Source organism: Cherax quadricarinatus, chromosome 44 (genome assembly GCF_038502225.1).
Source record: "Cherax quadricarinatus isolate ZL_2023a chromosome 44, ASM3850222v1, whole genome shotgun sequence".
Classification (NCBI taxonomy): Eukaryota; Metazoa; Arthropoda; class Malacostraca; order Decapoda; family Parastacidae; genus Cherax; species Cherax quadricarinatus.
Genome location: NC_091335.1, coordinates 3,681,319 through 3,706,460, shown reverse-complemented (window position 1 = coordinate 3,706,460; position 25,142 = coordinate 3,681,319). Strand labels below are relative to the sequence as shown.

General features: G+C 36.4%; 3 protein-coding genes across 7 annotated transcripts in view; 1 reads left to right on the top strand and 2 right to left on the bottom strand.

Moving 5' to 3' along the window:
* Positions 1–25,142, bottom strand: part of LOC128697522 (alpha-ketoglutarate-dependent dioxygenase alkB homolog 4) — a 159,759-nt gene that overhangs the window by 93,414 nt on the left and 41,203 nt on the right. The gene's annotated exons all lie outside the window — the stretch shown is intronic.
* Positions 459–24,456, top strand: LOC128697510 (uncharacterized). Its single transcript, XM_053789250.2, has 12 exons — positions 459–561; positions 3,892–6,307; positions 7,167–7,339; positions 9,674–9,778; positions 10,837–10,989; positions 12,476–12,592; positions 14,145–14,293; positions 14,905–15,009; positions 16,037–16,280; positions 16,456–16,581; positions 17,081–17,260; positions 18,630–24,456. The coding sequence occupies exons 2-12, from the start codon at positions 3,892–3,894 to the stop codon at positions 18,777–18,779; spliced, it is 3,918 nt and encodes a 1,305-aa protein (XP_053645225.1). The 5' UTR covers positions 459–561; the 3' UTR covers positions 18,780–24,456.
* LOC128697514 (ninjurin-2) overlaps positions 20,624–25,142 on the bottom strand; it is a 35,753-nt gene continuing 31,234 nt past the window's right edge. For 3 of the 5 annotated variants that reach the window (XR_011393140.1, XM_053789257.2, XM_053789262.2), the window contains one exon: positions 24,585–24,725. Coding sequence is in view for 1 of the 5 variants with exons in the window: in XM_053789261.2 (XP_053645236.1) it covers positions 24,537–24,725 (189 nt within the window). In the remaining 4 variants the exon portion in view is untranslated. Of the gene's footprint in view, positions 24,726–25,142 lie in introns of all 5 variants that reach the window. The other 2 variants (XM_053789259.2, XM_053789261.2) reach the window with 1 other exon arrangement.

Below are 25,142 nucleotides of genomic sequence, written 5' to 3'. Positions count from 1 at the left end.
GGATACGACCCACACCAGTCGATTAACACCCAGGTACCCATTTTACTGATGGGTGACATACACAACTAGTGTAATGAAACACGTCCACTGTTTCCATCCCTTCACCGGGAATCAAACCCGGAGATCACCGTGTGAAACGAGAGCTTTTGCCACGAGTCCACGGGGCACCACAAAATACAAATAACTCATTTTACCTTATTCCTAGTATATCTCCTTTATAGTATAATAATAAAAAAATATCTCTTTTATAGTATAATAATATGGTATTAAAAGGACCCCAATGGAAATAAGTCACTTTGTCTTCTTTGGGTTATCCCAGGTTTTCTACACATATGAGGGTTTAGCGCTTCTGCCTTGATTATAATAATAATAATCTACACATATGCTGCTATGTATGATAATCTATGTAACTGTATTTGTGTATACTTGAATAAACTTACTTACTAGGCTTTCATAACCCTTAACAACCCCAACAACAACAACAACATGAAGTTCTTATGTCTGTGTGGTTAAAACGTTTATTTTTTTTTTATTTTATTCAGTGTACAACAATGATGTGAGGTAATCAATATAAGGTCTTTTTTGTGAATATAACAGTATAAACATTAGTTAAGTTTATTTAGGTACGGGTACACAAATACAAGTGCCTAAATGCCGATGAAGGGCTCTTGATCCCATGAACTGGACTTATCCTCCCCTTCCATGGATCATACCTGAATGCCTCCCATATCCCAGGCACCATGTAACCCCCAGCGGATTTAGCACTTCCCCTTAATTAAAATAAAAAATAACAACCAGGAGTCAAAACCCTGGATGATGTAGGTACTCGCCTGATTGTGGTTGCAAGGATCGAGACTCAGCTCCTGGCCCCAGTTACAGAGCAGTAAATGGTCAACTTGTGAGTTTCATCCTGGGAAGGACCTAAAAATGACCCCAATGGAAATAAACGACATTTCTTGGCTTTCGTAGGCTATCCTGCATTATCAATCCTCCAATCTCGCCTTCAAAGACCACAACAACGCATCTACCTCATCTGCTAGGAAAATGATAGGATGGATAATAAGAACCTTCAAAACTAGGGACCCCAAGCCCAAGATGATCCTCTTCAAATCGCTTGTTCTCTCTAGACTGGGATACTACTGTACACTAACGGCCCCCTTCAAGGCTGGAGACATTGCAGACCTGGAGAGCGTACAAAGAACTTTCACAGCAAACATAAGTATGATAAGGCACCTGTATTCCCTGGAACACAGGTGAGAGATACATGATAATATACACTAGGAAGGTTCTGGAGGGATTGGTACCAAACTTGCACACGAAAATCACTCCCTATGCAAGCAAAAGACTTGGCAGGAGATGCAACATTCCCCTGATGAAAAGCAGGGGGTGCCACAAATACATTGAGAGACAACACAGTAAGTGTCCAGGGCTGTTCAACTGCCTCCCAGCATACATAAGGGGGATTACCAATAGACCCCTGGCTGTCTTCAAGAAGGCACTGGACAGGTACCTGAAGTCAGTACCTGACCAACCGGGCTGTGGTTCGTACGTCAGTTTGCATGTGGCCAGCAGTAACAGCCTGGTTGATCTTACCCTGATCCACCATGAAGCCTGGTCTCAGACCGAGCCGCAGGAAAGTTGACCCCCCAAACCCTCTCCAGGTAAACTCCACGGTTTATAAACTGAATGAAGTCCTTTCCTTTGTGTTTCCTATGAAGGGATTTTGTGTTTCTTCTTTCTACAAACTAGCCGTATCCCAACGAAGCAGGGTGAACCAAAAAAGAAAAACAAAAGTTTCTCTTTTTTTTAACTTTAGTAATGTATACAGGAGAAGGGGGTTATTAGCCCCTTGCTTCCTGCATTTTATTCGCCTCTTACAACACGCGTGGCTTACGGAGGAAGAATTCTGTTCCACTTCGTCATGGAGATAAGAGGAAATAAACTAGAACAAGAACTAGTAAGAGAATAGAAGAAAACCCAGAGGGGTGTGTATATATATGTTTGTATATGCATGTGTAGTGTGACCTAAGTGTAAGTAGAATCAGCAAGACTTACCTGAAATCTTGCATGTTTATGAGACAGAAAAAAGACACCAGCAATCCTACCATCATGTAAAACAATTACAGACTTTCGTTTTACACTCACTTGGCAGGATGGTAGTATCTCCTTGAGTGGATGCTGTCTACCAACCTACTACCTAGGATTTTGTATTTATCCATGTTAATTCATAGTATGGAGCAGTTCGTGGTTGTGGGTATGGGTTAATGGAGTCTTATGCACATTATCTGCCAGCTAATATATGACTCCATTATAGCACTGATTTCAGCATGGCAGTGACTAAGATATACAATAAGTCCCCCACTCGTGACCTTAATGTGATCGTGAAAATCATTCATTAATCGAACATTAGGAACTCAAAACCTATTTTTTCTTTAGAAACCTATATTATAATCTGAAATGCATTCTCAAGTCATAATATTTCGTATTTAATTCCATATACTTGTTCAACAATGAAATTGAAAATATTGTATAATACTCACATGAGTCACCCTCTCTGCTTCCTCTTCCTTCTCCCTTCTATCTCCTTACTTACTTTTCTCTCTTGCATTCCTTCCCTCTCTTCCACTCTCCCATTCACTTCCACTGCCTTTCCTATCACATCTAACACAACTTACTTGACGTATGCTCTCCACCATCTCACTGATAACTGCAAAAGCCTAAGGTGTTTGGGCACATGGCATATCATGTTAGTGGAGAAGTGGTGAGGATAGTGTATGGGGAGGTTGGGTTAAGTACAGTTGGCCAGACTGGTGAAGGAGAGGAGAGAAAGGGAGTCACTTGTCCTTTCCTTTCCCATGGTCACCAACCTGGGGCCAAGCCTTCCATTACCCAGGCTCTCTGCAAACCACTCACCTCCCCAGGTAACTACCCATCCCTCAGTTCTTTACCCTCAGTCACCAGGCTAGGGCCAGGGCCTCCACTTCCTCCTCAGGCTTTCTGGCAACCCACCTTCTAAGAAAAATCACTCCTTGGTCCTTGCCCCTCATTCACCAGCCAGGGACTGGGGCTTTCCCATTCCCAGGTTCTGACAGCCCACCCATTTTCCAGGTTCTGACAACCCACCCATTTCCCAGGCTCAGCCTTTCCCACCTTCCTCTGCCACTAGCCAAATGCCAGAGTTTTACCCCCAAGGCTACTCACCTACCTCAGTGGCATATCACCCACCCCTAGTCTCATCCTTCCTTGGCCACTAATTTGAGTTAGGGGCCTCTTTTTCAGATTCCCAAGCAACCCATCATCCTCCCTGCTTTACCATGTCCTCCCCACCTGTCACCCACTGACATACTAAACAACAGTATACTAAACAACACTTCTTTACTAATCCATGCCAAATTATGTGAGCTTTATACATCCATGCAATGAACATACACAATACATGAATGCATGTGGCTGCAAAATAAGAGAGAGAAGCATTTATTTAAAATAATTTGTTTTGAATATTTGCAATAATTGTAATGCAGCTCAACACTCGTAAGTGATTCTTTGGTTCCAGAGTGCCAATATCATAAGTGCAGTATATCATAAGTCAGGGACCTACTGTTTATAGGTGCTTTGGCTGTTTTTGGTTTAATGTATTTAGGTTGCTTTGGTTAAGTTAGATAAGGTAAGGCATTATTGGTTTGGTGCATTTTTGTTATGGAACTACAAAGGTGTTTTGAATGATATTTGTTTTTGGTACCTCTTCAAGAGACGAGAAGGAAGTAAGGTAGATCTAATAATCAAAGCCAAAGCACCTCATCTAATTAACATGTAGTTACCAGGCACTTCTTTATTTGCAAGACACTAATATTAGTTATGATAACAATATTAATACTATGTTGTATTTTTCAGATGGAAGAAAGTGAAATGGATGAGAATTTTTTGAACAATCATGTAACTTGGAATGAGAATTTAGAAAAAACAGAAATAAGTAATTTTAAGCTTGACACTGACTTGTTAAAGATAAACAAGTGCATTAGAGCAACTCAGAATGATGTTGCTGGATACCAAGAAAAGGATGAACCCAAGATGATGGATAATACTCTGGAGAAAAAGTTATTTGAAGCTACTGAATGTATTCAGAAAAATTCAGTAAGTGCCAGCACCCACTTCAGGACAAATTATCCAGAGGTAAATGAAGATCATGGAAATTATTGTGCTGAAAGACATGGAGTTGAGCCTGTGTGTGAATCAATTTCTATTCATCCAGATCCAGAGTTAATGAACCTACCTCTACAGTTTAAGCATGAAATTGATGATAGTGAATTTTTACATGATGTAATTAATGCTTCACCTGATTCTGTAATTAAAGCTCTTCAACCTATTGTCAAAATCAAGGCTTTAGAATCTCAGTCCATAATAAAAGTTATTCATCTCAAACAAGAGAAAGATGATATAAAGCCTGCTCACAAACTGATAGATACTAAACTTCACAAAGAGTTAGTAAGTGTAAAATACAAGCATGAAGTACATGATAGCCAAAGTAGTTTTGAAAACAAATGTACACGGCCAAGACGGCAGCTTAGGTATAAGTGTGAGAATTGTGATCAAGGGTATTCACACATGTGGACCTTAGAATCCCATAGTAGAATATGCAATAAAGTCAGTAATTTAAGAAAGACACGTTGCATATACCCGACATGTACGAAGGCATTCTTCCATAAATTTCGAATGATGGAGCATTATGAAAGGGAACACACTGATGAAGAAGGGCCAGAACTTAAGGCAAATCCAAATTTCATTAATCCTGAGTATATTTGTTGTAATTGTGAGCGTATGTTTACTAATCTGTCAGTTTTGCACTATCATGAAGCACTCTGTGGTAAATCAGTCACTCTCAAGAGTACCAGTCAACTTGGTATTGTAAATAAAATAAAGTGTATATATCCTTCCTGTAGGAAGCACTTTACTCAAAAATCTATTATGAAGCGTCATGTGATGAAAGAGCACCCAAAAACAAAGGCAGTGCTAGAGCCCATCCCAAACTATAGTTGCCATAATTGTTTGCATACTTTTACTTATTTGTCCAGTTTCTTAACCCATGAAAAATCTTGTGGAAACCGAAGTAAAGTGAAGAAAACACCATGCATTCATCCACTTTGTAAAAGAGAGTTTTTCCATAAGTACAGACTTATTCAGCATGTTAAAGAAGAGCATCCTGACATAGAATATGTTGAACCTGCAAAGGTTACCAGTTTCAAGTGTCCAAAATGTGATCGAGAATATTCTCATGAACGAAGTCTGAAGTCTCATACACATACATGTGGTAAAAGAGGGAAATTAAGGAAAACACAGTGCATTCACTCTGCATGCACAAAGGAATTCTTCCACACATCCAGGATGATGGAGCACATTGCTAAAGATCATCCTGATATAGATGAACCCTATCCTAATAATATACATGGTTTCAAGTGCCAAAACTGTGATACAGTGTATGGCCATTTGCAGAGCTTAAAGCGGCACATGGAATCTTGTGGTGTTGGAGGCAAGTTAAGAAAAACACAGTGTATTCATCCATCATGTGAAAAAGTGTTTTTTCATATTTCATCTATGATGAAACACATGGAGAGTGATCATACAGATATGGAGGTTAATGTATTAGAGAAGCATTTCACTTCACTTACTGAATTCAAACTTTGGAAGGAGGATGAAGAGGTAAAGTCTTTTTCATATTTCAGCACAAGGCACAGTATAACATCTAATGATGGTAAAGCATACTTATGCTTTGTATGTCAGTACAGTGGACCAGACAGGTATTCAGATGCATCCAGTGATACAGGTAGAGTTTCATCAAAAAAGTGGAGGAAAGGAAGAGTAAAGTCTGGTATCATTTGCCCTGCAAGGATGCTAGTGAAGGAATGTCGTGATGGTTCTGTTTCAGTTAAGTACTTTAAAACTCATAATCATGATGTTAATAAGAATACTGTAATATATCCACCTCCTGCTAAAAGAGCTTTTAGAAAATATCATTTGTCAATGAGAGAAGCAAATAAGAACTCTGAAAATAATGCTGTGAATGGTATTCATGAAAAAGTTAAAATAGATACTAATGAGGATACAGTAGAAGTTAGTGTTAAGGATGAGATGGTAAGTGGAGAAATGATCGCTGAAGCAGTAATGGGAACTGGTTACTTTGATTATATGGTTAAACCCAATTGTGGCTATGTTCTCACTTTGGAAAAGGCAAATGAAACTGTAAGACTGTTTCAGCAGAGGACATCATCTCGTTTTGTCTGCTACAAGGTGCAGCGGAGTTTTGGAAGAGAGGGTAAGTAGTATCTCTCATGAATAATATTCATCTACTGCAAAGACAGGAGTCATACTCTACAACATTTGCTTTTAGTGTCCAAACCTCCAACCATTTAGAGACAGGTCAAAATAATCTATGCAGTAAATGACAAAACATTTCACTGTAGATACTGTACATTTCACTGTAGATACTGTACATTTGTACATGGTTGTATGGTACAGTAATAATAGTAGTAGTAGTAGTTAGTAGTACATTATTTTAGTACATATACGTAGTTATAAAATAATAATATACAATAATAGTAACAGTAATCTCCATGGGAAATTGGAACAAAATTCTTCCTCCGTAAGCCATGTGTGTCGTAAGAGGCGACTAAAATGCTTGGAGCAAGGGGCTGGTAACCCCTTCTCCTGTATAGTATTACTAAATTGAAATAGAGAAACTTTTATTTTTCATTTTGGGCCACCCTGCCTTGGTGGGATACAGCCAATTTATTGAAAGAGGAAGAAGAATAACAGTAATAAGAAGAATAATAAAAATAACAATAATGATGTAAAGTCATACTTCAAATATACACAGTTTTATTTCTAGTCACTAGTACTGGAACATGATTGAGTGAGAGTATGTTGGGTGCTCACCCCATGATGTCGTGTGGAATTAATCTGTAATTATGAAAGAGAGAATGGGTAGTGGAAATACAGCATTCTGTCTTTTCTGTCCTTACCTCTTCTTTTGCAATAGGGTTAGTGACATTTCAAGCAAAAGTAGTATTAAATTTTTCAGTAGATAACCTCCATATAGAACCAAACAGAACATGTTATCTGCTCTTCCATATATATCCACATATTCAGTTTACTACTACAGCTGCAACTTTCAGACTGGTGTGTTCTGAATCGTAAGATCTTGTGGCAGCATGAAGAGTTAAGGGAAAATACTCTACCAGAGTTTGATGGTGTTCCCTACATAACTAATGGCACTAAAGTGCTGGAGTGTCAGTATGGTGTTTACAGAAGTACATACCAAAAGAAACATAACCATGAGAAAAGAAAGGTAATTACAAACTTTCTTATTTTTATAATAAAGTGACAGAGCTATTTAATTTCATTTTATGCAATATTTTGATTTAAAGGAACAAGTGCAGTGTTTTATTTGTTAACTGTAATTTTTTGTATCAAATACTGTTCATTTTTTCTAGCTTTTCCATGCCTACTTAAATAGCCATCACATTAATATACCTAGCTAGTAGATTTATCTTGGAGTACATTTTACAAATTGGCATAGCAGTACAACAGGTCATTCTGTATGATTACCACCTTGTAAGTTTAAGACGTTAACTTTTGCAGACATTGCCTAGACACATAGGGGTGTATGGTTCCTGTAGGGTGCAAACGCTATTTTTTTACTGTTGGAAATTTTTTTGATGCATACATCATTGTTATCATTCTTGTACTACATAATTTTTCATTCCATCTAAAAATAATATAAGATTTAATATCTCATCTTCAGCATCATAATGAATTCAGCAGTTTTTCAGTGCATTTTGATAAGGAGAAAGGAATTATTGCTTTTTTATTTTTAAACACATTGACGATTTCCCACCGAAGTAGGGTAACCCAGAAAGAAAGAAAAAACTTTCATCATCATTCAACACTTTCACTATTATTCATACATAATCACTGTCTTTGCAGAGGTGCTCAGATATGACAGTTTAGATATCACTCCAAACAGCCAATATCCCAGACCTATCCTTTAAAGTGCAGGCATTGTACTTCCCACCTCCAGGACTCAAGTCCGGCTAACCAGTTTCCCTGAATCCCTTCACAAAATATTACCCTGCTCACACTTCTACAGCTCGTCAAGTCCCAAAAACCATTTGTCTCCATTCACTCCTACTTAACACACTCATGCATGCGTGCTGGAAGGAAAAACCCCCTCTCACACAAAACCTCCTCTACCCCTCCCCTCCAACCTTTCCTAGGACGACTCCTACAGGTGTGAGGTTAGAACATTACCATACACCACTGATGAAAAGAATTCCAACCCTGAACTCATACTGAGTATAAGGGATGTGATGAACCCCACTGTTGCCATTAATTTTTTTTTTTTTTACCAAATGTCCCTTTCCACCCTGACACAGGTGAAACATTGATAGTGTTTCTATACACTTGCTGCCTCTGTTCACCTAGCAGTAAGTAGATACCTGCATGTTAGATGACTGTTGTTGGTTACATCCTGGGGAATAAGATTGACCTAAGTTGCCTGAAATAGTCTGTATAACCAGGGGCTTTTTATATAATATGTCAGTGATATCAGCTAGATCTGTATCAGTTGTATCATGTACCTGTAGAAATAAAAGATTTATCATTATTATTATTATTATTATAAATTATAAGGTTAAACTCCCTTTTTTTGTTATAGGGATTGCTGTTTTTTTGGCAGATGCCTTGGGCAGTACTGGCTGGGGCTTTCCATGCCAAGGTGGATGCAGACTTAGTGCTGCTTCCAAGTATATCTTATGCATGGAGACCATGTTCTTGTTTCCACTAATCTAGAAGTTAAACCCTCTCTTGTAGCTGCAGCATATCAGGGAACAATATGTTTCTTTGGTGATGAATAAAGGTAAATCATGTTATTCAATATTAGTCCTATTGAATCATTCAGCTGGTCATATTAAGCTTAGGTCAGGCAGGCAACAGATGGTACATACCCTTTTAGTTCTTTGGCTGTTCCTAGGCTCTTGGATGGTTACCTGCTTCTATATCTCTATTACACCTAGAGCCTATGGTGCATTTCGTGTGTTTCCTTGTTAGCCTCGGTGGTGAGTGGAGAGACTGTTATATTTTTGTTGATATATCCCTGTTTGGTATCTATTCTGAAACTCGTCTGACAAGTGACAGGTGTTGCAAATCAAGTCTTTCTGAAAGACCTTTTATAACTATTCCTCATCATCTTGTTCCATGAGGTCCTACCACATCCACCCAGCTTAGGATTGTATGTCGATTATTTCTCCTGTGCCTTTGTACCTCCTTACATTCACCTGATGGGAAACAGAGAGAGAGATCCTGGCAAAGCCAATTTAAGAAGGATTAGAAGATTATGTTTAGCATCACCCTCTCAAGTTAGATGAGTGCCTAGGATAATAGAACATCAATTATGTCTAGAGAGATAAACAGATATTGTGGATAGGTTGAGATTCTGCTCATTTCAATTAACTGGACACTCTTAGTGGATTTTCTCCTTTCCAGGGCTAATGAAGGAAACTTGATTCAAGGAATTTGAGCTACCCCTCCCTTTCCTCAGATCAAGATTGATCCTATAAGTATAGTGTTTTCTTAGGAATATAATAATAATAATGCTGTAATAATACAATGCATTTTCTTTTAGAATGTGCTGACAAAAGAAGAGGAGCCGAATGGTCATCTGTCAAAGAAAGTAAATTGTCCTGCAAAGATATTTCTTAAAGATGTTATTAAATTTCCTGACTTTAAGGTAAGTTATGCTAATTATTTTAATTAAGCTTTATAAGATTCATGTCCTTTTCTTTTAATAAACTGTTGCATTTGTTTGACACTACAGTATATAGAATTTATTTTCTGTAGTTTATTTTTAATTAATACTTTATGTTGATGTTAACAGCTGGCAGGTTGCTTTATTAACTGTCAGTAAAATGTACTTGTTTGGAGACAAAATCATAGAATTCAGCTAAATCTTACATTCAGTATGAAATGTTTCCTTAATAATTTAAGAGTCTTGGTTTTGAACCAGGCAATGAGGGCAGTGATCCCTGAAACCCATAACAGATAAAGGAGGGAGATATGGGCACACAATGAGATATGTAAATCTGGAACTCTTACTTCCAAGGTTAACTATTAGTGAAATTTATGCAGTACATGTACAGTATGTGGTACGTGTAATAAGGTGGCAGAGCTTGGATGTATTGGGTGTATGGTACAGGTAAGCCATTTACATTGTTCCAAAAAGTGGCATTCGAAAAGATGCAACCCTGAAACAGGTCATAGCTCCAGAAAAATATACAGTGGACCCCTGACTTACGATATTAATTCGTTCCAGAAGGCTGTTCGGGTGCCGTTACCGAACGAATTTGCTCCCATAAGGAATATTGTAAATTAGATTAGTCCATTTCAGACCCCCAAAAATACACCTACAAAAGCACTAACAAAAATACACTTACATAATTGTTCGAGTTGGGAGCTGTTCGTAAGTCGGGGGTCCACTGTATGTCCAGAAATGTTTGTTAAAAAGTTTTACCTCATAGAGTAGATACTACTAATGTGTAGTACACTACACTGTTAATACTATAATACATTTAATATTCATGAAATTTAAGTCATAATGATGCATATAAAGTTCTTATGATAAAAATGTGTAATCTTGTATGCAGTGCATGTAGCACAGTGAGTGGTAAAGAAAATATTTAAACAGACTTTCTAGGTGCAAAGAATTCTTAATTTATTTATATTGAAAGCCTGTATGTATTATGTAGGAACTACAGTAATACTCTTCTTTGCTTTGTATATATTAAACAGGTGGAGATGAATTCTCAACAAGAGAAAAAGTTGAAATCAAATCTCCTACGTTTGGCACTCAGAGATGGTCAAGCAGAGGGTGAACGAAGGATATACATTCAACTGCCAAAGGAATCAGATCACTGTAGCCATGAAAAAAACCTATTAAAATGGGTAAGAAACCTTATTGCTTTTATTCTGAAATCATTCTTTCAAGAATACATACCTTAGTTAATAATTCTGAAAAATTAGTACAGCTCTTCCATGAAGGTGACACCATAATTTCTACATAATTTTGGACTTCACTGAAAATTTTAGTACAGTGGACCCCCGCATAACGATCACCTCCGAATGCGACCAATTATGTAAGTGTATTTATGTAAGTGCGTTTGTACGTGTATGTTTGGGGGTCTGAAATGGACTAATCTACTTCACAATATTCCTTATGGGAACAAATTCGGTCAGTACTGGCACCTGAACATACTTCTGGAGTGAAAAAATATCGTTAACCGGGGGTCCACTGTATATGTATTTTGCAGTTTATCTCTTATTCATTAATCACCTAGGAATTTCATTTTGAAGTTATGAAGTGTTTTTTCTAAATTATTATTTTTCTAAATTATTATTGTTAGTACAGTTGGCCACCCAAATTCCTGGGGTTACATTCCTAGAGGTTCTGTGAATCTTCGGTATGCAAATGCAGTTCTTCTTTCAACAAACTGGCCGTATCCCACCGAGGCAGGGTGACTCGAAAAGAAAAACAATTTTTTTTTTTTAGCTTTAGTAATGTATACAGGAGATGTGATCACAAATGTAGTTATACATTATTACTATCAAAAGGAAATGCTAAACCTACTAGGATCATACAGTATTGCAAGGTAGGAACTGATGCAGAATCTAAGGATAAATAAGGGTGGAGATGATAATAAAGGTAAAGTTAGGAAGGGTTGTGAGGAGTGCTAAAGGAAGGATTATCAAAGTTTGTGTAATAAATCAGTTGCTGTCAAAAAGTCAAAGAGGAAGTCTGTCAAAGGTGGGTCCATCAGCAAAGAGGGAAAATAAAGTAAGGAATTGTTATTTCAGATCTGGGCTCATTTTGTGATTCAGTGAATATATACCTTGTTTTTTCCTGTGGAAATAGGTTCGTTCCTTCAACAGTAAATGGGAAGCTGTGAATAAAGACTGATTGTAATATTGTTTCTCTCAAGTAACTTGTGAGCATTTTCTATTTGTAATAATTATTTTATAAATATTAATACATATGATCTTGTGTGGTTAAAGACACATGAGCAAATATTCATGACATTTTATTGTGGAAAAAAAATGACCTAAATGTTTGCTCATGTGTCTTTAGCTACAACTTGGTGGTCATATGTCAGGTTTTCACTACATATGATCTTCATAATCATTTCATATTAGTAAATGAGGATTTCTTTTTAAGTTTGTCTAGTTCCTGGGCCCAGTTCCTTATTGAATTATAAGCTTATTACAACCACTCACAGGATGGGGACAGGCAGCATAATAAAGTTATCAAATTATGCCTAGTTCATAAACATGTGTTTTGATTAAGAGATCACATAATTTTAATGATGCCTTGAAATATGCATATACTACACTTGTATATGGCTAAGAGAGTAATACCTGGATTAAATTCTTTCAGTTTAACAAGAACCAGAAGTCTCGAGGTGGTAGATTATTAAATTTTCCTCACTGGGATACCTACCTAACTGATGTCAATTTTCTACACACTTTTAGAGTCACAAAACCTTTGTTTCAGGTAAGTGTTTTAGATTTAGTAATGTTGTTCAAATTTTTGCCGTTGATGAGAAGCGCAGGTATCTTTCAATCTTTCTTTCAACAAACCAGCTGTATCCCACCGAGGCAGGGTGGCCCAAAAAGAAAAACGAAAGTTTCTCTTTTTGAATTTAGTAATTTATGCAGGAGAAGGGGTTACTAGCCCCTTGCTCCCGGCATTTTAGGTGCAGGTATATTTCATTTAATTTCAAAATTTCAGTTGTCATATTTAAAATAAAGGCATTACGTATATGCAAGAGACCTCTTTGTTTGTCTTTACAAACATCTTGGTATTACTACTTACTGAAATGTATGTTTAAAAATATTCTCTTTGCTTAATCATTCCACTTTTGATATTTTTCTTTCTTGAATTGTGCATAACTGTAAAGAATACAACCTCTTAGTAATAATAATCAAGTAGGGTTAAAGCAAAGATAATGTAACACCAAATTGTAAACTTTAATTACAAGATAGAGAATAAAAAATGCAAAAATGGAGTATAATTATCTTAAATGAAGCAGACTATGAAAAATGAATGGAAAAAAAAATTAATTTGATCAAGAGCTAAACACATGAAATAAAATGGTGGTACACAGGAGTGTTGATGCAGGCAGTAGCAGAGGATCAGGTGCTAACTTAGGAGATAACTCTCATTCATACATAACCTACCAGCAGAGTGTAAGAGGTTAAATTGCAGCTGGAATGGTGCAGAGGATCAAAGCAGTAAAGATAGTGAAATCATGTTTAAAGCTTAGAGTTAGACAGCTTCACACACCTTAGTTTATAGATATTAGCTTGAGCGATGAGGGAGTACTGCACTTTAAACATGTAGCAAAGGTAGAGAGAGAGAACATTAGTGACATTCTACCCAACTTATGAGATGGAGTTAACATCTGGTTGAGTAGGTAGGCATGACTTATTAAGTTTTGCAGACACTCATCACTCCCACCCATGGTTAGATGCCTCGCAGAGGTTAAGTGAAGACTCTTTGTAATCAGTTGTTATATTGGTTCCTGCATAGCTCATTGAAATGCACAGAAAGTAGTTCATTGTTAATTACATTCAAATATAACATAATAATTACAATTTCCAGTAATTCTTTTCTGTGATTACTTGTGCCTGCTCTTTGAAAAATGGGTTGTGAAAGGTGATTTGAATTATGATATCTGCACATGTCGGCAAAAAAGTTATTGGATTGAATGAGTGATGGTAAATGTGTTTTCTTCTTTGGGTTATACCATTTTGGTGGGAAACTGCTGTGTCAAAAAAAAAAAAATTGAAAGAAACTACTTGGTCTTCCTATGGCCTAAGAAAAAAAGTTGGACTTTTAGTGTGCTGATTTTTTTGTATATTTATTGTTTGTTCAATTATTTATCCATTCACATGTGCCTTTATTGCCTTTTTGAAAAAGCACAGTTTGTATAATAAGCTTTTCATTTAAAATTTTGTTGCATTATCTTGACATAAGTTGTACTGATAGTATTGAATAATTTACATAACATACAGTAATTTTATTATATATATTTTTCCAATAGTTTCTAGTTGATGAGTGGCAGAAAGAGAAAGCGATTGGACAAGACACTGGTGAATTAACATCACCGGAAAAGGAGCCACTAGATCACCAAGTATTAGCTGCTTTATATTATCTTGGCTCTACTGAGAGTCTGACTTCAGCCAGTACGAAGTAAGATAGCACTTGCAGTATTTTTCACTAAAGTTTGTTAGATTAATATTGTGTTTAGAGATATTCAGGATCCAAATGGCTAGGATTCAGGAAAGTAGTGTTTGACTAACAAAAGTAAACACATGTATTGTATTATAATATTCACAGATAAGTGCTAAACCCATAGAAGTCATACAGAATATTAATAAACAAGGGATGAATATTGTAATAAGTCAGTACTGTACATCCTAGTAGATTTACAGTGTAATATTATCGGGATAAAGTAACAAATCCAAGCTCCGACAGTATTTATAATTTTGAAGAGATATATATGGGCCACATGTTATGGAAAACAGTGTGATAATCTATGTTCAACCCAAGCACTTATTGGTTCAGGTATTTCTGGCTGTTTCTCATATACTCTTCACTAAGTTGTAGTAGTGTTTTAAATACTTGCCCAAGGTACTGAGGCCACCCCATCAAGGAAGGAGAGTTTTCTTATGAAACAGGTACCTAATTAAAGACCTCATACTTTATGCCATTAAGTGAACTTGGTTGGCATCCAGATTACAACAAATGTTCAACAACTCCCATGCCATTTCTTGCTTATTAGTAATGTTTATTTTCTACAGATTTAAAGTGAAGGCTTCTAGATTCACAGAAGTAATTGTCAAGTTTGCTGAGTTCCTTCTAAAGCAGTTAGATAAGTATATTATTTGGCCTCCTATTGAGGAAAGGTGAGTGCTAGCAAGTACTTTAGTTTTTTTTTTTTTAACATGTTGGCCGTTTCCCACCGAGGCAAAGTGACCCAAAAAGAAAAAAAATCCCAGAAAGAAAGAAAAAACTTTCATCATTCAACACTTTCACCATCACTCATACATAATCACTGTCTTTTCAGAGGCACTCAGATATGAGAGTTTAGATGTCCCTCTGAACTGCCAATATCCCAAACCCCTCCTTTAAAGTGCAGGCATTGTATTTCCCATTTCCAGGTACCAAGTCCGGCTAACCGGTTTCCCTGAATCCCTTCACAAGATATTATCCTGCTCACACTCCGACAGCTTGTCAGGTCCCAAAAACCATTTGTCTCCATTCACTCCTATCTAACATGCTCATGCATGCTTGGTGGAAGTCCAAGCCCCTCACCCACAAAACCTCCTTTACCCCCTCCCTCCAACCTTTTTGAGGATGACCCCTACCCCACCTTCCTTTCCTTACAGATTTATATGCTCTCCAAGTCATTCTACTTTGTTCTGTTCTCTCTAAATGACCAAACCACATCAACAACCCCTCTTCAGCTCTCTGACTGATACTATTAGTAACTCTACACCACCACCTAATTTCCACACTATGAATTCTCTGCATAATATTTACACCACTCGTTGCCCTAAGACAGGATATCTCCAGTGCCTCCAGCATTTACAACATTGTGCCATTTACAACCCATGCTTCACACCCATATAAGTGTTGGTACCACTATACTCCTGTACATTTCCCTTCTTTGCCTCCATGGATAACGTAGTACTGTAGTTATTCACATTATTAGGAAATAAACCCTATTGTAAAACAAGTGTGTGAATTTTATCAAATACTGACTTCCTGCATCAATTATTTAATTTTCTTATAATTTTCCAATCATGTGGGTGGATGTTAAAGACACCTATTTCTTAGTTATTATGTATGTATTCCATTTAATATAATGTAAAATATGTTGCATTTGCTAATACAATGTGCTGTTGATTCTTGGTGTTTTTTCTTCACTAGGGTACAAATAGCTGAGATTATTAAGCAGGACTGTGGGTTCCCAGGAGTGTTTGGTGCCATGGATGCCTCTCTGATTCACATGACTCTGCCTCTTGTAGATGATGCTTGCAAATATGTGTATGCCAATGGAGAAACTGGAACTAAATGTGCTTTTGTTCTTCAGTTCATTGTTGATCACAGACTTGTATTCCGGGATATTCACTTAGATTCCCCAAAGACAGGAACGCGGATACAGATTTTCCAGGTAGATTTTGTATTATACAGCTAATGTTGTACTAACTTATTTTTGATTGAAGTCAATAATGTTTACTAGCCATTTTGTATTGAAATATTGCCCTTAAGAAAATTGACACATTCAAAGTAGTGTACTTCAAAATTTTTATGTGCTTCCACTGAAACACTTTGTCACTGTGTAATAGGAATCAAGTGCCTGGTTAACCATCCAGAATCTTACAAGTGCAGAGACACACTTAGTTGCTCCAGCTGTATACCCTTTGGCACCAGCCCTGTTGACTCCACACATGACTGAAATGTTGTCATACCAGGTTAGCTTAAAGCTGCAGAATATGTATAATTATTATTTCAATCATAACCAAACGCTACACCCACTAGGGTCATACAGCACTGAGAATATGTATAAACAAATTTTTGCCTACTTTTCAAATGTGTAAAATTATGCTTTGAAAAACTTTATATCTTCATACAGTTTAATAATATCTTCATACAGTTTAATAAAACTGTAATTTTCTTGGCCCCTCAAGGGAGGTATCTTGATGCCTATGAGAGCATTTTGATTCAAGGAATTAAACCTATTCTCCCTTTCCTTGGATCAAACCTGAGAGCCTACCATATCCCCAGGCACTGTATGATCCCTACAGGCTTATCACCCATTATGTACTTAATGTAACTATTTAGAATATTTTCTTTCACTAGTTTTTCAGTGAAGTGATCTTGATAAATGCTGAGATTAGAAAAATTTAGTAGCCACAGGATATTGGTAATGTTATGCGTGAATATCTTTGTTTACTATTATTTTCTTAACAGGAGGCATTGTACAATGAGAATCACCAGGAGGCTCACAAATTGACCACCAATGCAATGACAGTATTTAAATCTAGGTTCAGACGTATGCAAATGGTTGATGGTCATGTAGAAGATGAAGAAAAGCTTGTAAAAGCAACCTGTGTGCTCCACAACATTGCTCTTATGAATGAAAATGAAACGGTAAGTGAATTAGTGTTTGAATCATAAGTAGGGGTTTGGTGGCTGGTTTTTATCAGTTTCACTCATATATATTTAAGGACATTTTTCTAGCTTCTTTGACATATAAGATCAGTTCATTTGCTTCTTCACTAGTGGATCTGAATAATAAATATCTTTTCTGTGGAACAAAAGAGAGGTTGGTGTTATGTACATGTTATACTTGATTTATACGTAATATTCAGTCGAATTGCTAGATACCTTCATCAGTGTGGATGCAGGTAGAGGATCTCATATACAGGCCATTTGCAAAACCCTGAATTCTAAGGTTAGAGAATGGCTTAAGCATGTCTGTGCTGGCCAGCAAACATACTGATTGTTGTAAATGTATGCAAGCACATGAAGAGCATATTTAACATCACAAGCTTCCTTTTGTAATTAAGCACATGCATCAGGAACCTATTTGTCCCTGTGATAACAACCACTGTCATGATTTAGATAATTATCTGCTCTTGAACTGGTGGCTCATCGAGTGGTGATCTATGTAGGTTACTCCCTGTTTTTATGTGGTAAGGGCCATGACATGTCTAATATGCTATATCAGGATAGTTACCACATTTGACCTTCAGTTTATATTCTAGGCCAGGCTGGGTCACATATCCATAGGATCATTGTAAACTTTACAGTTGCCCAGTCAGTGATCACCTTAACAAGTACAGTGGACCCCCGGTTAACGAACTTTTTTCATTCCAGTAGTATGTTCAGGTTACTATTTTTTCCCATAAGGAATATTGTGAAGTAGATTAGTCCATTTCAGACCCCCAAACATACACGTACAAACGCACTTACATAAATACACTTACATAATTGGTCGCATTTGGAGGTGATCGTTAAGCGGGGGTCCACTGTATATACCTCATTGTTCCCTAATAGATAGGTGATAATTATGTTAGGAACTCAGTAATGTTAGTTACTTTGTTGGCAGCCAAAAGACTGGTAACATGGCATTTTAAATTACTCAAGTGAAATTTGGCATAAAACTGATGGTTTAATACAAAGATTCATAGAATCTGAATTTATATTCGAATATATTTTTATATAATTAAACGAAGAATTATTCTTAGTGTCAAAGCTTTCTACTTGTTACTTCATAAAAAGCCTGTTTATTCTAATGTGCTGCTATGTATGTACCACCAGTACATTACCAGGTGGCACTGTATAATAGCTCTGGGCCCATACTTCCTTAATCTTGAGGAAACTGTCTAGCCAAAAATTGAATAAACTGTGGTCAATACATTTGTTATTTTCCTCTAAAGTTGCTCACGGTTAACTCTGCAATATGGAGATAAATTTGGAATTCTTAATCTGTTATAAATATAACTATATTTCCCAGGTGTTGAATGACTTAGGATTGGAGTACAACAGTGAAGTGGATGAAGAAGGCTGGCATACTGTGGGTATAGAAGAAGTTGTAGCTGATATTGGTATCCTTGGTGGTGAAGAGAAAAGACACTACCTCACTACAGTTATGACCACTCGATAAATTTATATAACATGCTCTACTGTGATGGATATAGTGCTGATAAATTATACAAAATATATAATTAAAATGTGGCTTTTTATCACAGCCTAATCTTGCCTGCCAAAATGTTTTCTTATGACAAACCATTGCTATACAGAGGTCTCAAGCACATTCAGGATGTATCATTAATGTAGTTGTTGTAGTTACTCAAACTGATGAATGACTTTTATGACTCCAACATCTTGTTTCACATAGTAACTCCTGTCTAAGGAGTTACTTTCATATAACTATAACATTATGGTTCACATAATAACTTTTGTCTGAGGGATGACTTCTGTAATTCCAAAACCATGTTTTCTTAATAACTCCCATCTAAGGAGTGACTTTTGCAACTCCAACACCATGCTTTCCATTGTAACTCCTATCTAAGGGGTGACTTCTGCAACTTACCATGTTTCCCATTTATCACCCATCTGAGGGGTATCTTTTTTTTATCTCATTTGCACCTGCCGTATTCTTACTACATTTCACCTACTGGCCACATGCTTTGTATTCATATTATACTGCACTCTTAAGAAGAAAAAAACTCTTATATGGTCTCCATATTCATCAGTTTCTGCTTTCAGAAAATACTTCTTGTAACAAAATATTCATATCCCACCTTGTTATCTCACTTTCTCCATTACTACTATTCATATAAACCATACCACAGGTGGGGATAGAACCCACGATCAGAGAATCTCAAAACTCCAGACCATTGCGTGGCTAACGCGACGATCTGGAGTTTTGAGACTCTGATCGTGGGTTCTATCCCTGTCCATGGTATGGTTTGTTTGCAATCATGTCATTACGATTTCGTGAGTCCTACTACTCATATTTTCTGTTTATCACTGATTATTATTTTATTATTATTATTTCCTGCCCTTCAGTCGTAGGAAATGGCCGACATGTTAAAAAAAAAAATATTATTACAATCAAAACTAAGTGCTAAACCCATAAGAGTCATGATTTTTGGGACTTTTGACAAGCTGTTGGAGTGTGAGCAGGGTAATATTTTGTGAAGGGATTCAGGGAAACCGGTTAGCTGGACTTGAGCTCTGTAAGTGGGAAGTACAAGCCTGCACTTTAAAGGAGGGGTTTGGGATATTGGCAGTTTGGAGGGACATCTAAACTGTTGTGCCTGAGTGCCTCTGCAAAGACAGTGATTATGTCTGAGTGATGGCGAGTGTTGAATGATGATGAAAGGCTTTTCTTTCTTTTTGGGTCACCCTGCCTCGGTGGGAAATGGACAATGTGTTAAAAAAAAAAAATATTATTATTACTATTTTCATGCAGTAGCATTAAACCTATGAGGCTCATACAGCATCTGAGGAATCAGATTTCATCCAAGGAAGAAAAGAGTAACTCCAATTCCCTAGCTTGAATGGTGGACCAGCATTATACCTGACCCCAGTTTGAGTCTCCACCCTACTTCTTGAAAAAGTTAGAATCGTTTATTGCTATTTTTTTTAATGTGCACATATGCACACCCCCTCATGCATGCACACTCACTCTCATTCACTCACTTTCCCATTCATTCATTCAGTCAGTCAATTAGAATTATGAAAAACTCAAATGGTTTAGAGTAAATAAGCCTAGAGACATTACATTTACCCAATTGTGATGTACACTGATGTATCCTTAAAGCCAGGGTTGTAATGAAATACAGTAAACAAGTAACCAGACACAAATGCAGTCAGGCGTTTGTTTGAATCATTTGACATATACTGTAGTGTCCAATGCTTTTATGGTCCAGGGTATATGGCATCCATCTAGTTTTAATGCATACTTAGATTATATTCACTTGTATGGAAAGAGATACACAGTCAACCCAGTATGTTTATTATCATAACCAGTAAAACCTACATCATGTGAACGAGAACAACCACATCTGTGTTTACTCACGTTTATAGTATTTGAAAAAGTATTGCTTCATACAAACTTGTGATTGTACAGTAACATTGAGTGTTGTACTTGGAGTCAGTGTATCACAGCTTATTTTAATTACAAAGTATAGTAACAAATGCTACTGAAAGTCATAAGTAGCTTAACTCAATAGAGAAGAATTGTGAATTTGGAGATGAGTGAGCGAGCAAGCGTGAGGAACTCTAGAATCATGGGTCACTTCAGCACGGTAAGATGCAGTCACCCTCAAGTCACGTGATACATGGATGCCTCGCTGCACAATGAAAAATGCACAATCAAGCTCCTTAAAAAAAACTGTGGTTGTGTGTGTATCTTTTAAGTTTTTTATGTGTAGTTGCTACAAGTTTGGATTCTATGTAGATATTTAATTTAAATATAAACAATTGAAATATGAGCAACTACAGAGCTTATATAAAGTACACAAACACTGACACAGAGAGTCTTTACAGAAAATCTTCATTTATTTTCTGGTTCCTGAGGCATAAACATGTTTAAATTTTTTGAGGAGAAGGCTTTGTATGTTTGTACAGACTTTAAGGAATAACGTGAAATTTCATGCATCTACTATTAATATTGCTTCAAATACAGGTAGTTGTCAATATCTAGATTTATATTTATTTGTAATAAATTTCAAGAAGAAAATAAAAGTGATCTAAAATTCCAAAGTTCTTTACACATAAGCAGAAATGCCAGACTCATGATCATTGCAGTCAGTGTGAAAATTATTTTAGATAGTAATCATGAAAAAAATCCTTGTTCTGATATGACTATCACAGTTTTAGTGCTAGGACTGCATCATTTTTAGGAAAGAATAGGCTGTGAGTTACATTTAGCCAAGTCTGACATCTCGCCGCCCTGACTGCCACTCACACAGGGAACATCGCAAGGAAATTAACATCCATAGGTATTTTTTACATCATGATTGTCAAGCAATTCAAACTTCCTAATGAATCCAAGGAACTAATTTAAATTTCTATAATATTAATGGGGCTAATACCCGCAGACATTCTACGTACATTACACAGCTAAATCTTTAAGAACAAGGACATACATAAACAAAGGCACATGTACAATTTTGCTCGATACCTTTTTTTTTTTTTTTTAATATATTTAGGCATCGACATACAGCTAAGCCTAAACTTAATATAGTATTATTATAATGTATATAATTTTTATATAGATATCAAACATAGCCTTAATATTCTTGTACTACTATAAGGTGTGGCAAATGAAACAAATGTGTAAGATCAAACAGCAGCCAGAAATAATACTTTCATTCTATCTTCAAAACAAACATGTTTAAGGTCAAACAGCAGCCAGAAATAATAGATTCATTTTATCTTCAATGAGAGCAGTTGTCTTCTTTTGCTTTCAAATTATTGTTTTTGATATCCTTGCATACACAATTATTATTATTACTTCACTTATTTTTTACATACATGTCAAATTTTTTGCACATGATAATGCCTCACATTTGTTCAGATAATAATTACAGTGGACCTTCTCATTAATGGACTAATAGGGAAGAGGTAGTGTATGATAACGCCGATTGTCTGAAACTTCCAAATTGTGAAATTCATTTTTCAAGATTAGACAACTGTATTGTGAACTAGCAGACTTGGTCTGCTAGTGCAGAAGGCAACCAGACACTGAGAATATGGGTATTCTCGGTAACCTGCAGTACATTACTGTATTGTATAGTAATTTTATAGTTCTTTCTTTCTTTCAACGTACCAGCCGTATCCCACTGAGGTGGGGTGGCCCAAAAGGAAAAACGAAAGTTTCTCCTTTCAAGTTTAGTAATATATACAGAAGAAGGGGTTACTAGCCCCTTGCTCCCGGCATTTTAGTTGCCTCTTACGACACGCATGGCTTATGGAGGAAGAATTCTGTTCCACTTCCCCATGGAGAAATTTTATAGTTACTGTACATAATTTACAGTAATTTTATTCAACTTTCTGTAATGGAGAGATGAGATGTAAATTGCTATTACTGATAGTGATGACTCAGAATAATTTTTATTTAAAGTCAGAGGAACTATAAAGCTCCACTAGCATTTATGCTAAACAGCATAGTCTGTAAATTTATACTTGCTTCTTAATACCAAATTCCTCACATACCCATGCCACTGAGACACCAGACTCAACCTTCTTTATTAGTTCATTTCTTCTTAGCACTGAGAACCACACATTTCCTCTTGGCACCACCTTTTGCTTTAGAAGCATTGTTAACTACACTTTACTTAATATGTTAAGTAACACAAAACACTAAATCCTGGGAAAATTAGACTGAATGACTACTGTAAATGTGCACAAACAGTAAAACTGGCATGGGTGGCCTACAACTCAGGAAATAATGAAAACAGATGGGTCTTGGACATGGCTGCTTTGGCCAGTACTGGATAAATGCTGGAGTTATCAAATTTAGTTCAATACTTCGGAAGACAACTGAACTCTATCATTATGGACAAAAAGACTTTTATCCATTTTGTCTGATGTTTTCAATGTTTAGTCAATTCTTTTATCCAAAATTGCCAAAATCCATTAATGAGAGGTTTCCTGTATTTGTGAATATTAAAAACATTATTATTAATAAAATACAGTTCAATAAAAACAATCATTTGCTTGAACGAGTAGTATTTTTGGTTCTACTCCCAAGGATTTTAACTGGTGTAGAGGATCTCTCATTTTACTGAGGTGACAAGGCTATTAAATATTTTTAACATAAAGCAAAATCAAAGGCCTCAGCTAATTTGTAAAAGATACCTTGATCACATGGGGCCCTCAGTGGAACCCTTAGGTAATGTTTCATTGATCCATTTCATTCCCTATACTACACAACTATATATATCACTATTAAACACAAACTTATTACACAATCATGGGTGTCAGTTTTAACCAAATATGATACTGTATCCTATTAATTGAAACTAAATTCAGTCTGATATTTCTACAGATAACATTACAATATAGCATTGAGTTGAAAAGACTACATATTATTACAGTATTTAATTAAGACAAAACCTTATCCTATATCATTTACATTTGTTTAGTAAAATATGAGTAGCATGATGTAGTTGTTTCTGTTGGATCCACTGAGTTTAACTGATGGTTTGCTCACACTTCCACTCCAGTATTCACAAAGCAAGTCTAGTCCAAAATTCACAATAATAATTTAAAACACTTGATTTTCATTTAGAATATATAACCTCATTCAAAAAATTAACCAAATGATCTAAAACAATTATATCATTGTACCACAGTAGAATGAAAGAGAATTGTTTAGCCAACCTATATGAATAAGATATTTTGATGTTAATATGAAAAGCATTATAGTTTGTTCATTGATCAATAAACTAAAAGACTGTCAAAGATACGTAGAATTTCTCATTGTGATACTGGGAAAGAGATGTTAAGTTTCAATCTAAGCTCTCATGTTTAACATGTTTTCAAAAACCACTCAATCACTTCCATGACAACATTTACAAAGTGCTATTCTCAGGTTGCTAACTGGCTGATTAGCCAAAGGTCAGGTAATGTCAAGACATGCGTCAGGACAGGCACACATGGTGATCACAGGAGCTGCACTACCACCCTCCATCCTGGCTTCTCAAGTATCCAACCACTACTATCAAGCATGGTGGAAGTCCTCTATGGCTACCGACTATGGAGTATAAGAGGTGTGGTGACCAGGTATGGAGGATGATGGGTGGCAGATATGAAAGATGATGGGTTGTAGGCATGAAAAATATTTTCCATACACAAAAGGAGGGGCAAATGGGTATATGGTAATCAGTTCATGATAGTAATTGCCTCATAGAGTTTTACTTTCTTTCTTGATGTTAACAGAATCTATACCAAAGGAGGAAATGATAACGTTATCCACAGAAATGATGAAGACGAAGATTAGGATGATGTTATTCAAAATGTTTGCGGCTGTTTGCTGTTCAGGATCATTAATGTCCATCCCGCCGATAATCATGAAGAGTACGCCCACCAGCACCTAAAACAATAAATCAGCAAGTTACTCTACATATACAGGGCAAGCACTTAAGATAAAAGATTTAATTTTAGATACAGTATCATCATGTGTGATAAAAATTTATTTATTCAAACTTGCTTTTACAGCTTATCTGCAAACCAGAATTAACACTGTAGAATACAGTGACAGGAAGAGTTTCAGTTGCCTCCTGCTGTGGTGACCACCAGTAAGGCCTCTGTAAGTCGTGGCAGCCTTATTGAGGTTCTGGGGCAGTAGCGGCAGCAGGAAGCAACCGACCCTGGTGTGGAGCAACATGCATTGTCATAAGGCCTGGTGGGCGAGCTTGCCAACTTTCCAAAACATGAGGACAAACACGCTGAATCGACTTAAAAACCTCTGCAGCCAAAAAATAGGTTAATTTGTATTTTCAATATTTAA